Below are 14,935 nucleotides of genomic sequence, written 5' to 3'. Positions count from 1 at the left end.
CCCAGCTACTGGGGACTCCCATGCTGACTTTCACTAGGCCGCCGGTGCCAAGCTTCGCCACAAGCATGATGCCATCAAAGCACCGTGTGGACCCCACGATGCTCTCCTCAGAGCAGGTGGCACCAGGCTCCATGCGCACCAAGCGTGGGTGCCCCACTCCCTTACGCAGGCCGCTTCCACTGTGCACGACTACTGGTTCTGTGGCTATCGGGGGCCCCCACTAGTCAGGGGGCGCTGAGGGCTGCCAGCCTCCCCCTCCCATGGCTTCGCCCCCGGGGGCCCCACTACAGCCAAGGCCTGGCTCCGCAGCATTCCAGCACCCGCTCAGACTTGTATGAGCAAGCAGATGCCAAGAATGATCATAAAACATATTTTCCCAGCTTAGTGAGCTCTCAGCTCCCTGGGGTTTTTTTTTTTTTTTCCAGCTGCCTGTCCCTTGCCTTTGTTTTGAAACAAGTGCAGGAACTGTTTTGATCAGATGTGGAGACTGTTTGAATCAGATGGAGACACAGAGACAATTGCCTCTAAAAGAATGAAGAACAAGTGCCTTCATTTTTTTAAAAAAAAAGGTTTTATTTATTTATTCATGAGAGGCACAGAGAGAGAGACAGAGACACAGGCGGAGGGAGAAGTAGGCTCCATGCAGGGACTCCAGGATCATGTCCTGGGCCGAAGACAGGTGCTAAACCGCTGAGCCACCCAGGGATCCCCGAACAAGTGCCTTTAAAAGAATTGGTGTTCCTTCCAATTCCCAAGCAGAGAAGGCATGTCTGCCACACAGAGCCACGTGGGGCAGCGCGGGGTGGCGGGGGGACAGGAGGCAGGAGGAGCAAGGGGAAAGCACAGACCTTTCTCACTGTCGCGGGGGGAAGCAGGCAGGTGGAAACAGCAGGCCCGTGGGCAGGAGGCGGGACACAGATGTTGAGGCAACGGTTGGAAGGTTGTATTAGGAGTTTTGCGTGCGGGTGGATCAGATCATGAACATCAGAATAGTCAGGAACGATTTTTTTTTTTCAGAATTGCATAAAGATTTCCCCTCAGGGCAGAAGAGACCATGTTCTACAGGCAGACTCAGAGAGCTTTCTCATAAGAGCCAGGTGACAGAACCCCCTAAAAGCATTTCAAGAAACGAACAAAAAACAGGCTCAGAATCCTGAGTCCAGGGACTGTTCACACAAGGACGGAGGTACCCACAGAATGTTTCTAGCCAACCCATACTCCCTACACAGCAGTCATTGCATTGTTGGAAAATCACTTTTTAAAGAATCACCTGTTAGACTTATTAGTGTTGATTCTTAATCCAGGGTTCTAGATCAACCTAGTGTTGATTCTTGGTAGCCAGAGCTTGTAGTGACCCCCTCCAGAGTGTGGGTTTCTGATTAGAGTCTTTTGAATACTAAGTACCTGCCCCCACCCCACTCCCCAAGTATATTGCTCATCCATCAGGTTGCTAACTCACTGCTCCTAGACGTAAATAGAAGTAATCACCACTTCCTTCATGTCTGTGCTGGAGTATTTTATTTCATTAAGATTTTATTTATTTACTTGAGAGAGAGAGAGAGAGAGAGGACAAGTGGTGGGGAGCAGCAGAGAGAAGAAGAAGCCGGCTCCCCTCTGAACAGGAAGCCCAATGTGGGGCTCCATCCCAAGACCCTGAGATCACGACCTGAGCCAAAGGCAGACGCTTCACCCACTGAGCCACCCAGGAGCCCCTGTGCTGGAGTATTTTAAAGTGCTTCAGAGACCATATGTTGGTAGACCACCCAGCACCATCACCCCCACCCCCACCCCCACCCCCACCACCCCTGCCCAGGGAATCTCCATTTTCCAGGTGGGCGTTGCTTCTCCACCTGCCCAGTCATCTGCCAGTGAATCTGTGTGCAGCCATTCAGGTGAATGGAACTGAGGCTGGAGCTGCAAGAGCTCCTTGTTTTGTGGAGTTTACAATCCAGGGAGGAGGAGGGGGACATATTGCAAATGTGACACTTCCAACACTGCCCTTCACTAAATCTCAGGACAAGCAACTGAAGCTACTGATCTGGTCAAAACACTCCCTTGGTCTCCGCGCCCAGGAAGTCCTCTGAGTGCAGTGCAGTCATTGCCCAGGTGGAGGTGGGGGGGAAGCTGCTCCTGGGGGGTGTGGCATCAGGGACCTCATGTGCAGGACAGTTGCAGGCTCAGAGAGAGTAGGACAAACATTATATGGTCTCATTCATTTGGGGAATATAAAAAATAGTGAAAGGGTATAAAGGGGAAAGGAGGAAAAAATGAGTGGGGAATATCAGAAAGGGAGACAGAACATGAGAGACTCTTAACTCTAGGAAACCAACTAGGGGTGGTGGAAGGGGAGGTGGGCGGGGGGTGGGGGTGACTGGGCGACGGGCACTGAGGGGGGCACTTGATGGGATGAGCACCGGGTATTATTCTATATGTTGGCAAATTGAACACCAATAAAAAATAAATTTATCAAAAAAGAGAGGGGGGGGTAAAGTGTTCAGAGCTCAGAAAAGAGGCTTGCACAAGGTTTCCCATTCCAGAAGCCCAGCTCCACCATCCTGTAACCATGTGACCTTCAATGCCTTAAAAATCTCTTTGTGCTTCTCCCTCCTGGAGAACATAAACACACAGTCCCTGTGCCATCAGGTTGTCCTGGGAGTAAACACACAGAAAGCACTTAGGACAATGCCTTGTGCATTGTTGGTGCTCAGTACCCGTTAATGTCATTGTGCCGATTATTGTTATTCATATTGGAAACCCTTCCAAAAAAGGTGTGTTCCTTTCTAGCTCATTTCCCAGCTAACAGCTGGGAAGACAATGCAGGCATTCCTGCAAAATGCCCCCCCTCTCCCCCAAAGCATCACTCACAGGGTGAGGCCAACATCCTCCATCCCACTCAGAACTCAGGACCGTGTGCAAATGGAGGCCCCCTTTTGTTCCCTGAGGTTGACTGATCTCTGGTGCCATCACACCCCCAGCCCATCTGCCCACGAGGTCCCACCCAGAATATGTTCAGAGGCCCAGCTTTAAAATATCCCACCATGGTGCATATTTATTCATAAAGATCAAAAAGTAAAATCTCCCAGAGCCCAGGGCACTTAAAAGAAGGATGCTGATGTTGTGATTCTCGATAACTAGTACAATAACTATATAGTATAACACAGTTACAAAGTCAAGAGGCAGCATTTAAAAATTTTTTAAAAGCGCTTGCCCATAAAAGTTTGTCCACTGCCCATTTAGTCCAGGGTCTATTTACCAAAGCAAGGAGATCTCTGGTCGGGGAGCTCTGGGTCAAGAGCACATCTGTGGTGTCAGGTGTACACAGGTGTGAGTCCTAGCTCGGCTCCCCACTAGCTGTGTGGCTACGGATAAGTTGCTGAACCTCTCTGAGCCTGGATCCCTCTAAAATGGGGCCAGTAATAATAGCGCCTGTGCAGTGTGATTGCTGTGAGAAGGTTATGTGAGACACTGAAGATCAGGCGTGTGACACAGGAGCCCAACAGTACAGGGTTCCACTCAGCACGGGGCCAACCATTGTTGCCCTACAACACCGTGGAGGGATGTAGATAGGATTGGAAGCCGTATCATCTCCCCTCTCTGGCTCAGGCCCTGCTCCCCAAGCAAAGAAGAAGTGCCCCAAGTGGCCCACGTCATACAGAAAGGGAAATGGGGGCTTCCCTGTAGAGAAGACAGCGTCCCTCGGGGGAATATAATGTACTCATTTGTTCATTTACTGAACATCCGTACATCTACCATGGACCAGGACGAAGGAGGCCATCATATCATGTACAGATTTCCCCAACAAAGATTTCACAGACCGAGGCGAAGTGAACCGATGTATTCTGCAGGCCAGCACGCTAAGAGAGAGGTGAGAACATGGTACTGTGGCAGCCCACAGAACCTAACTCTGACAAGGGGGAAGGAGAGAGAGGTGGCCGACAGGAAAGGCTTTCTCAAGGAGAGATCCGAGCTGAATCCTGAAGGGTGGACAAGGGCTGCGGTGGCCTGACAAGGAGAAGTGGAATCCTAGGTAGGAGGAACAAGGTTTTTCCTTATTGGGCTTGTTTGCTTATCAGCAATGACTCCATCTGGCTGGAGAGGGGAGGTCCCAGGAGTGAGTGGTGAGATATGAAGTTGGTGGGTTGGCAGAGGCACAGCATTGAGGCTCCCGGGAGAAAGGGGCCACTGAGGGCTTTGGGATTGGAAGAGCAGCCTGTTATATCCCAGAATGGAGAAGGGGTGGGAGTGCCTGTCCAAACAGGGGCCTGGCAAGGAGGCAGATGACATAAGCCACAAGGTAAGTAGTTCAGACATGAGGGTCCGTTGGGAGGCCAGAACCAAGGAGGAGGAGAGTGAGACCCAACTGGAGGTCAGGCCCAAGCCGCCCCAGCAACAGGCAGCCCAACAAAAGCAGAGACCCAGTTCTAGAAATTGGGGCACAAGGAGCCCAGAGAATCTAGTGGCCAAGGGCAAAAGAGATCATCAGCCATAGCAGATTCTCCAATCAAGTTGGCCATCAGGAGACTCAGAACCATATAGAATTTCAGATGTCAGCCGGGAGGGTGTCCTGGATGAGGGGCCTACTTGCACATGCCGTATCTCATTAAGCTCTCAGAACAATCTGCAAAATAGGTATCATCTCCTCCATTACAGGGGAGGATGCTAAGGCTCTGGGAGATGAATGACTTGCTCAACATGCCCCCCTTCCAGCCCCGTAGATCCCAGCGGGGGTGCTGTTGCTCATTTCCGGGCCCATGTGACCCCAGGCCCATCAACCTTCCAACAAAGCTCATTGCCATGGCTCATCTTTTTTTTTTTTTTTTTTTTTGAAGAGCTTTATCGAGCTAATAATTTGCATGCCATAAAATCCACCCATTTTCCGTGTATAATTTCATGATTTTAGTAAATTCAGCCTCACTCCAACCCAGCTTTAGAATACTTCTAATAGCAAAACCTGTCCTCAAAGCCATTTTTAGTCTTTCCGGGCACCTTCTCTTGGCCCCAGGCAAAACTGCTGATCTGCCTTTCTCTCTAAAAACTTGCTTTTTCTGGACCTCTCCTAGAAATAGAATCTGACAGTATGCAGTCCTGTGAGTGGCTTCTCTCTCTCACCGTAACGCTGTCGGAGTCTGTCCATGCAATGACAGACTATCAGCGTTCTGCATTCCAACCCACCGCAGATGAGGATTCCAGTTTCTCCGTGTCCTTGCCAACACTTGGTACTTTCTGTCTTATGACAACCTAACAGGTGTGTAATGCTATGTCATTGTGGGTTTAATCTGCATGTCCGTGTGTTTAATGGCTGTTCATATATGTCCTCTTCAGTGAAATGTCAGGTAGAGTCTTTTGCCCATTTAAAAAAAATTTTGTCATTATTATTATGTATCTGCTATGAAGTCTTTGGCTGCTAAGTTCAGTATCTGGGGATACTTGAAGACTGTTTCTATTGACTTCTTTTCTCCTGAGTAAGCTCACACTTTCTTGTTTCTTTACATGTCTTGAGTTTTTTTCTTGAGTGCTGGACATTTTACAAAATATGGTATAGTTACTCGGGATCCTGAATCTTCCCTCCTGGGGGTTTTTGGTTTTGTGTGTTTCTGTAGTATTTGCTTAGACTAAATCTATAAAACATGTTTCCCCTGCCACTTCTGGCCACTGATGTTTTTTGTTTTTCTTTTCCTTATTTTATGCATAAACCTGCTTCCTAGAGGTCACCCTTATGATCGTATTGCTTATTGTTCAGCCACATGTTGCTCAGAAATTGTGTTCAAATACCTTAAGCCAATAAAGTTTCTACTCTACACTGATGGATCTGGATGTAGGCTGATGAGTCTGTTCAAACCTCAGGCAGTTCTCAAGTACCACCCAGATTTTTACTTTTCACTCTTGTCTCTTGCTTCTCCATGGACCAGAGAGGTATGTGTAGCTTGAACCTGCTCCAGTCTCTGTGTCCAGATGCAGAGCCTCCCCTCTGCTTGCAGGCAGGGGGCTCAACAGGCCCCTAGAGCTGCCACACTTCTTGGGACTCCCTGTTTAACCTCCTGCTACTCCACTAGCCTATATATTGTCCCAAACCCAAACACAGACTAGAGGAACCACTGCCCCCCCTAACTCCACCCACCCTGCACACACACACTGCTTGCCACTGGGATCATCACTTCAATAGACAATACTCCAAATCAGGTGAATTTGACTACCCACCAGCAAGGCCGGTTCTGAAGGAAGCAGCCTCAGACAAAAATGTCACAGACTCTGTGACACACAGACCCCAAAGTTTAGTACTTTTCATGAATGAAAGCTTCTCTGTCATAGATCTTTGGTGGATTACTAGAGCACAGAAATGGTTGGTTTTTGACAATTGCATCCAGCTTCTTAGCTGTTACTGGGGGAAAGATTTGTCAGTGGTTTCTTTCCATCATGCGAGAAGTAAATTCCTTCTAGATTTGGAATATCCTACACATACAGCCTTGACCTTCCCCACCAAGTCCTGGGCACCCCCACCCCACCCCATCATCCAGAATTCCCTCTTCAGACTTTCCTGAGAATGTGTAGACTCCTGCCTATCTTTTAAAGACCTAGATGAAAGGTACCCACCCTCTCCTGATGGTCCCAGGTCATTTACTGGGTCCTTTCCTTCCCTTGCACAACTCCTTACTGGGAATGTGTACTCTTCCTGACTAGTCACATGGGCCCCACCATCTTTTGACATGTGTATCTCTCCCTCTAAACCGAGTTCCTTGGGGCCAAGGGTTCTCTTCAAGGTGAAGGCCAGACCTTGAGCATCTTGTTCCTCAAATACCTAGGCCAGAGCATGATTCTCAGGAGGGGTTAAGTGGATGTTTGTAGAAATCCTGCCTGAGCAAATTCATGACCAGTAACACAAATGGCGCCATAACCATTACTTTGCTCATTGTCTCACTGGGGACTGATGTGAAAGGGAAAATAACAGAAATGATTCAGTTGTTGTTTGCTTTGGACAGTATTTGAACATGATCTGTTGGTTGTTAATATTAACTCTGGTTTATCCATGTCGCTACCCTCACGGCAATATAAATAAGGCAGGGGCAGATACAAAGAGCTCGTGGCAACAGCAACTCCTCTGGAAGGTAAGTCACCTTTCTCTTGGGGACAGAGTTGGCTCTACCTGAGTGTGTGTTTCATTGCTCCTTTTTGCCATGTTTTAGGTAGTACCTGCCTTAGGGAAGATGATGGAAAACCCAGTGGGCTAAGCGTGTATGTGCATTTTCTGGGATCTCATCCCTGCACAATTTTCTCCACCCCCTGGAGGGGGCAGGGAAGGAGGGGAATGATAGGCGGTGGGGAAATGGGAGGTAGGGGACATTGCTGGGGGGCTGGAGAGGACAATGAGGGCATGGGCCAGGCTGCTCAGAGCCAAGAATCTAGTTGACAGGAACCAAGGTCTACGGGGCTTCTCTGTCACCTGAAGAATCTGTATTCCAGCCCCTTGAGGCTCATGGGGAACCAGGGAGAGGAAATCATGATTTATACTTTAGGGAACCCATCATGGCTGCAAAGTGGCTGGAAGGGTCAGTGGTGAGGAAGACTGAGAACCAGGAGATGTTTTTCAGTCACCTTGGTTGCCATAACAAAATGCCACAGACCAGGGCAAGGTCGGGGGTGCTTAGACAGCAGAAATATGTTGGTCGGGCTGCCAGCAGGGTTGAGTTCTGGTAAGAACCCTCTCCCTGGTTTGCAGATGACCATCTTCTGGCAGTGTCCTCACGTGACCTCATCTTCATGGGTATACACATGGGTAGGGACAGGGGAGAACCAATGCTCTGGTGTCTCTTCTTGCCTGAGCAGTAATATATGGCCATTTATAAGGGACCATCATGACCTTGTCTGACCCTAATTGCTTCCCCTAGGTTTCCCCTCCAGATACCATTATATTTTGAGGGATAGAAACCTTAATCCACAGCAGATGCTATTTCGGTAGCCATGACAAGAGACGCCATGATGTTGGATCACCAGACACATGCAGAGAAATGGACTCTGTCTCAGAGTTGTGCCAGGAACTGTAGGAAAACCATGGAGGGAAGACAGGGCCCTGCCCTAGAGATGGTTGAACTGAACATAAACTCAGGGCATGGTTCACATCTTCTCCCTTCCCATTGTGGGGTGCCAGAAATCCCACCATAAGAGCACCCTTCAGATTCCAGGCCTGATTTCTGGTCCCAGTCAGTCATGGGGGGCATATCTGGGGGCAGAGAGAGGTTTTTACCCTGATAATGGGTCAGGGCAGCAGCTGTGAGGACCAGGAGGGCCCACAGGAGGTGGCCAGGATTTCCTGAGATGACCTTGCCAGGCCCTTAGTTCAGCTCATGGCCTAGTTACCTGAACACCACCATCTGGGCTTCCTTTCAGAAATCACACCTGGTAGCCCTGAAGCCAGATCTGGCCTCCATCTGGGCTAGATGATGTTAGCAAGCACATTTGACAAGATTGAGTTGTTCATGCAAAAATCTAGGTTTCCAGCTTCTTCCGAAACCTAAAAAAAAATTCTGGCACCACTGAGCCAGCACTCCCACACAGTAAGCCTGGCTGGAGCTGAGTGGCACCTGCCTGCCTCTGACCTGGGCACACATCTCCCTTTGCCACAGTCCCCAATGCTTCTTACTGCATGATACTTGCTGGCCTTGTCTGGGTGTACTTCTGGCCACATCTCTTTAGCATTTGAATCTACACTCCTTGATTTATATCTCTCCTTGGTTCTTCTTCTCTTTCCACACTTTTCAGGATGTTGTCATGAGCTCTGTATTAAAAAAAAAAAAAGAAAGGAAAGGAAAGAAAGAAAGAAAGAAAGAAAGAAAGAAAGAAAGAAAGAAAGAAGAAAGAAAGAGAAAAAGAGAGAGAGAGAGAGAGAAGCCTCAGTGTAGAGCGGTGCTCGAAATCATAGAATGTCATAGTGACAAGGGGCGCTAGGACTAGGCTGGGGGAAGCAACTTGCATAAGGACCCACTTGCAGCACAGGCCAGAGGCAGGATTGGATCCCTTGTCATCAGGTCATTCGTCTTCAATTTGTCTAAAGTAGTGTTCCAAAATGGTTTAGCCATTTCTCATTAGCCTTAGTTAGCATCCTCCAATCAAGGACTAAGAGTAACCCCAGCACTCAGGTAATAATGGACCCTTTCTCAAGCCCCTAAGCATGGAGAACACATTTCATAGAACGTTCACTGCCATCCCCACCTCTTACTTCTGTTTACAGCTCCCTGGATTGCCACAGAAATGTCCTACAGGAAAATGCACCTGGCTCTCTCTCTGGCCCTCATCCTCTGTGGCCTTTTTAATAGCATCTTCTGTCAAGTGAAACAAAGATCCAAATGGAGCATTTACCCAGTCTCGTCATGGGAAGTTTCACCTGTCCACCACAAGATCGAGGCTGGCAATAAGGCTTTTGCCCACAAATTGTTCAAAACCCTGTTAATGGAGCATCCCAGAAAGAATATCATCTTCTCCCCTCTGAGTATCTCTGCCTCCTTCGCCATGGTTTCCCTGGGGACCAGATCCACAACGCTCACCAACCTCCTTGAGGGCCTTGGATTTGACCTCAAAGTCATCAAGGTATGGGACGTGCACCATGGCTTCCAGAGTGTCATCCAGATGCTGAAGCAGCTAAATAGGGCAGGCCACCTGATGCATAGGGACATGCTCTTTATTGATAGCAATAGGAAGATCAACTCACCATTTCTGTGGGACACACAGGCGATGTATGACGTGAGGGCCCGGATGATTGACTTCCGAGATGTAGTAAAGACCAAAAAGCAAATCAATCACTTTGTGGCTGAAAAAACGCACAAGAGAACCAAGGAACTCATCACCTCTCTGAACCCTCACACTTTCTTGTTTCTTGTAGACTACATTTTCTTCAAAGGTAAGGTTTATCAAGGGCATCAATTTCTGTTTGGTGGTAACATCTGCCCCTTGTGTTTCCTGAATGGTTTCAGCTAGAAAAAAAATATAGTTTTGGTCATTATATCCCATTTCCCATAAGCTGGTAAATTCAAAACTTTTAATTTGCTTTTATTTCATTGTACTACCAAGCATTTTTTAAGTGTTTCTGTTCCCAACACTTTCAATCATATCATCTGCCAAACTTAAGCTATTTTTGAGTAAAATGGAGTAGCTCTTGATGGGAGAAGGATTCCATGCAGGAGTATGTGTGTACCCATGTGGGTTCAGGCTTATGTTTTTCTGATTAAAATTCTCCCTCCTTGAATAAGCTCAACAATTTTAAATGGATTTTTTTGTAATAAGACTTCTCAGGACTCTTTTTATTTTATTTTTATTTTTTTTTTAGGACTCTTTTTAAAAAATTGTCTTACTTGGTTTAAATTCAATGAATTAACATATAGTGCATCAGTAGTTCCAGTTGCAGAGTTCAGTGATTCATTAGTTGTGTATAGAATTCTTAATCCACTAAAATAGGCAGGAATTTTCAAAGAAGGGGTGTTGTGGTCACTGTTTCCCAAATTATTTGACAACAAAATTTTCTCCTGGTCTTATAGTGGCAGAGGCAGGCAATATTTTGGGAAACATCTTTTGGGGAAATACAGATGTAAAGAAATCCTATGGTAAATATCTTCAAAATCCATGTTTTTGCCTTCCTTTCCTTTGCATCTGTCTGGACTTTTAAATGCTCTGTTCTCTAAGGTTCAGGGATCACTGGAAGGAGGCTGCTCCCTTCTCAAGCCCCTCACCGCTGGGGTCCCCAGTCACGTGGGTGCTGACGCCTTCTCCAATAGGTCATTCTTGGAGATTTTTCCTTCCTGATTCCCCTAGGCACTTGGGAAATGGCTTTTCATAGCAACCTCATGCACAAGGAGGACTTCTTTGTGGATAAGCACACCACAGTGCCGGTGGACATGATATGGAAGACGGGACAAATGATTTACAGCCGATCGGAGGAGCTGTTTGCTACAATGGTTAAAATTCCTTTCGTTGGAAACATGTCCATAGTCCTTGTGCTCCCAGACGTGGGACAGCCTGACTCTGCTGTAAAAGAAATGGTTGTTCAGAGGGCTACACTCCTGAAATCCAGTAATATGAGGTATGTTACTCTAGAGGGACATTCTAGATCCACATCGAAATTTTGCTCAGATCTCACTTCCTCTGAACAGAAGTCTTATTTCAGGGGCATTGAGTATCTGTTATTTCCTAGCATATTTGTGGAAAATGAAATAAGCCAAGTGGGAAGAATGGTGGCCTGGCTTCCTTTATCAGCCAGATGCCCCTGAAGCTGTCTAAATGATGGTTCTGGTTACACCAAAAATCTACTTCATACAAGCTCTAGGGGGTGGAGAAAGCAATGTATTGGAAAGATGCATATAAGGGGGTAAACACAGCCAGGTGTCATGAGGGGTTGGACAGGGGACAGCAAAATCATTGGGAAGTCTATCTCCCTGATACCACTCATCCTTGCTCCTCACCTCTCTGGCTCAGCAAACCAGCTTCCACCAATTCAGCTCATGGTTTACTCACCCAACATGTATCTTCAGAGCATCTCTCCCATGCCAGTCACCGCTTAGTGCTGGGAATGCAATGGCTAGCCACACATGTCTGCCATTGTGGGATCTCCAGTCTGGTGGGAGAGGCAGTAAGTCAACTAATAAATGTATAAATTCAACTTGCAGTAAAACTATGGAAATAATGAGTAGGGTGATAGAATAGAAGATTCAGAAGTAGAATATTCATTGGGGATCTTAATTAGGTATGATGATCAGAGAAGGATCCTAAGAGGTGAATTTCAAGCTGAGTCCATTGTGGACAGACATGGCTCTCTTCCACTCAAGCAAATGCTCTACTCCAGACTGAATCTAACACATTTCTGTTCCCTAGAAGGGAGAGTTGGATTGATCCAGCTTAGGTACAGTATCCACCACGCTCCAATCAAATATGGACAAATCACATAATGAAAGTATGATTTCCAATGGCCCACTGATTTTGGGGGGAGCAGAGGCAGTCTTCAGGCAATAAATGTGAAGTCTGGGGAAAAAAAATCTCCAAATAGTGCTCGCCACATGCCATGTAGGAGCACAAGCTCCTGCCCATGCAGCATCTTCTGTGGTTGAGGGCCACAGTGGAGCATGTCTGCTAACATCTACCATAGCTGTACTTCACACAATGTCATGATTGGAACAGGGGTTTACACCAATAGAGGAGCCCAACTGAGTGGGTTACAATCCATTCAGAAGCTTAATATCACATGGACACAGGTGAAAATGTATTGGTTTGTGAGCAACACAACGTGCTGAGTGAGAGGGATGGCCCTATGCACTAGATCTCCTGGGCCGCATTTCAGATCACTGCTCAATTAAATCCCTGTTTATAGCTGGAGGGATGGAGGGACTCAGGGCTGGATCCCCTGGCCTGACCCTCATCTTCTCTTAGATGGGAAGCCTGTGAAGAGCATAGCTTGAATAGTAAGCTGTATTTTAGGCAAGTGATTTGTCTGGAAATGTAAGGTTAGAGCTCATGCTCCAGGACTGTTAACCTCTCCCCATGCAAGCACCCATGCCTCATCTTTCCTTAACTCTCTTTTGGAAGAGGCATGAAAGCATAAGCAAAGTGTTTATGGAGAGATGTATCCAGCTTCCCTGTGGTTTTCACTCCTGACAGATGGGTGCACATAATTATGCCCAAGTTCAAGATCTCCTCCAAGATAGACTTAAAAAAAATTCTTCCCAAGATGGGCATCAGTAATGTGTTTACTACAGGAGCAAACTTCTCAGGCATCACAAAGGAGGATTTCCCAACTATTTTTGAGGTGAGTAGAGCAATTTCTAGAATTTCTGTTTTATCCACAACAGTTCTGAATGAAAAACAATTTAAAAAGATAGAAGTTATAAATCTTGTCCTGGTCCATTGGATTTTGGGGTTCCTGGGTGTTTCAGACACAAACAATTGCACCAAGCACTTTTAGAGGCTCTGGAGATATAGTTGCGAATGAGCCTAAGTCTTACCCTCATAAAGGCTCCTTCCATTCTCCTGATGAGGTCAGACAACGAACATGCCAACCAATAGATAAATACATACCATGTCAGTCAGTGATATGTTCTGTGAAGGCAGGATAATGGAGAAACTGAAAAGCATGCTGGGGTGCAGTGGGTTGGCTTGGGGTTGGTTGGCTTGGGGTTGGTTGACCAGGAAAGTCCTCAGGTCAGGTTGGTCTTCAAACAAAGGTCTGAAGACAGAAATAAGAGACCAAGAGAACACATTTAGGGGTTGCATGTTCAAGTGCATCTTGAGGGGGCCATGGGCTTGACATCCTTGAGATACTCCAGGGAGGCCGACACACTTGAATGGTGCATGTGACCCTGAGAGGTGGCTGGTGAGGTAAAAAAAACAGGTAGAGGAGGCTACATGGGTCTGCAGGTCCTGCCAGGCCTGGGAGCTGTTCTGATTGACATGGGAGACCCCCAAGGCTGACGCGAACAGACTTGTGTTTTATAAAAGATGACACTCCACAATGTGGAGGAAATGTGGCCAGTAACCCAGATGAGAGGTGAATGTGGTTTGATGGGGCAGTGGTGAGGAAGCCCTGTGTGCAGAAAGGCCAGCTCTGTAGATGCTGGAACCAGCCTGAGACAGGAAAGACGGAGAAACAGGGGGTGTAGATGAGCAAGCAGAGACTGGCTCTGTCAACTTGAGATGCCTATGAGACATCCAGATGCCAGGGAACATTTGTGGGCACAGGAAGTGTCCTCTGACTACTCCCCCAAGGTCACAGACTGGCTGGCTGCTCTGTGGCCACCCTGTAACATACTGCCCAGGACATCACTAACAATCATAATCCCTCACCATGGTACAGCACTTGAAATATTACAGAGCAATTTTTCAGGTTTCTCTTACCTGATTCTCCCATTGACCTTGGGGAGGGGACAGAGTCTGTTCTCTGAGGGATGAGTGAGATGTCACTCAGAGAGGACATTGGATGGAGTTCTCAAGGCCCAGACCCCATGGGGTGTGGCTCTTCTGGGGCCACAGCTTTCCCTATTGTGTTCAATTCACACAGAATCCTCTGGGCAAGCACATACTGAGTGTGGGGTGTTGGACTGGCACTGATGGATGGTGTATCCCTCACAGTATGGGAGCAAAGTCACTATGTTCTGGGTAGGGCCTCCTGTAGATCAGAGGGGTAGGCATGGATTTTCTGGCACAAGCATATCCACATGGAGGGAAAATTGTCCACGCTTGGATGGAAATATGAAATACTAGAGCCTTCCCTCTCTCCCTTTCTCTCTACCACATCCTACTCAAAAAGCATTCGAAAGGCCCATCCTCATGATTCAATGGGATCTTTTCCTAAGCCTTCAGACCACCCAGCTTCCCTCTGAGTTCTATTCCTCTTTCTTCTCATTTAAACCCCTTAACTCTTTCTGCCTGCACTGGGAGAGACAGAACTCAGCAGTGAGTGTGAACCCCTTCCTGAGGTGTCTGGCCTTCAAGGGTGGATCCTGATGGCTGAGAGACTCAGTGGTTCCTCGGGAATGGGAGCCAGTGTTTCCACACCCAACATCAGCCATGGAAGGAGCTGCCTCCCTGCCCTGGGCCCAGTTGGCCCCGGCTTGTTCTCAGGCCAGCCAGGAGAGCTCATGCCCAGAGCTGAGACAAGACTTGTTTCTCCCCAGGCGATGCATGAAGCCACAATGGAGGTGAGCAAGGAAGGCAAGATGGACACCTCCAAGGACATGGACTCAAGGAACACCATCGCCTGTCACACATATACAGCAACCCCTTTGGTTGTAAAATTCAACAGACCTTTCTTCCTGTTTGTGGAGGATTGGATGACTCAAAGAGCAATCCTCATGGGCAAAGTCTTCAACCCCACAGCTGAGTAGAAATGGGGCCGGGCTCCACAGAGTTGGAATTCAGCTGTTCCTGAATAAAGTGAATAAAATTAACTGCTATTGAATCAAAA

General features: G+C 47.5%; 1 protein-coding gene across 1 annotated transcript; it reads left to right on the top strand.

Annotated features, from left to right (window-relative positions):
- The first annotated feature begins 6,684 nt into the window (after window positions 1-6,684).
- Window positions 6,685-14,935, top strand: LOC112907353 (uteroferrin-associated basic protein 2-like). Its single transcript, XM_025982587.2, has 4 exons — window positions 6,685-9,889; window positions 10,798-11,065; window positions 12,634-12,781; window positions 14,646-14,935. Exons 1-4 carry the CDS (start codon window positions 9,244-9,246, stop codon window positions 14,853-14,855), a joined length of 1,272 nt encoding a protein of 423 aa, XP_025838372.2. The 5' UTR covers window positions 6,685-9,243; the 3' UTR covers window positions 14,856-14,935.

Source organism: Vulpes vulpes, chromosome 6 (genome assembly GCF_048418805.1).
Source record: "Vulpes vulpes isolate BD-2025 chromosome 6, VulVul3, whole genome shotgun sequence".
NCBI lineage: Eukaryota > Metazoa > Chordata > Mammalia > Carnivora > Canidae > Vulpes > Vulpes vulpes.
The sequence above is the reverse complement of the archived record's forward strand: the minus strand, read 5'-3'. Positions and strand labels throughout refer to the sequence as shown.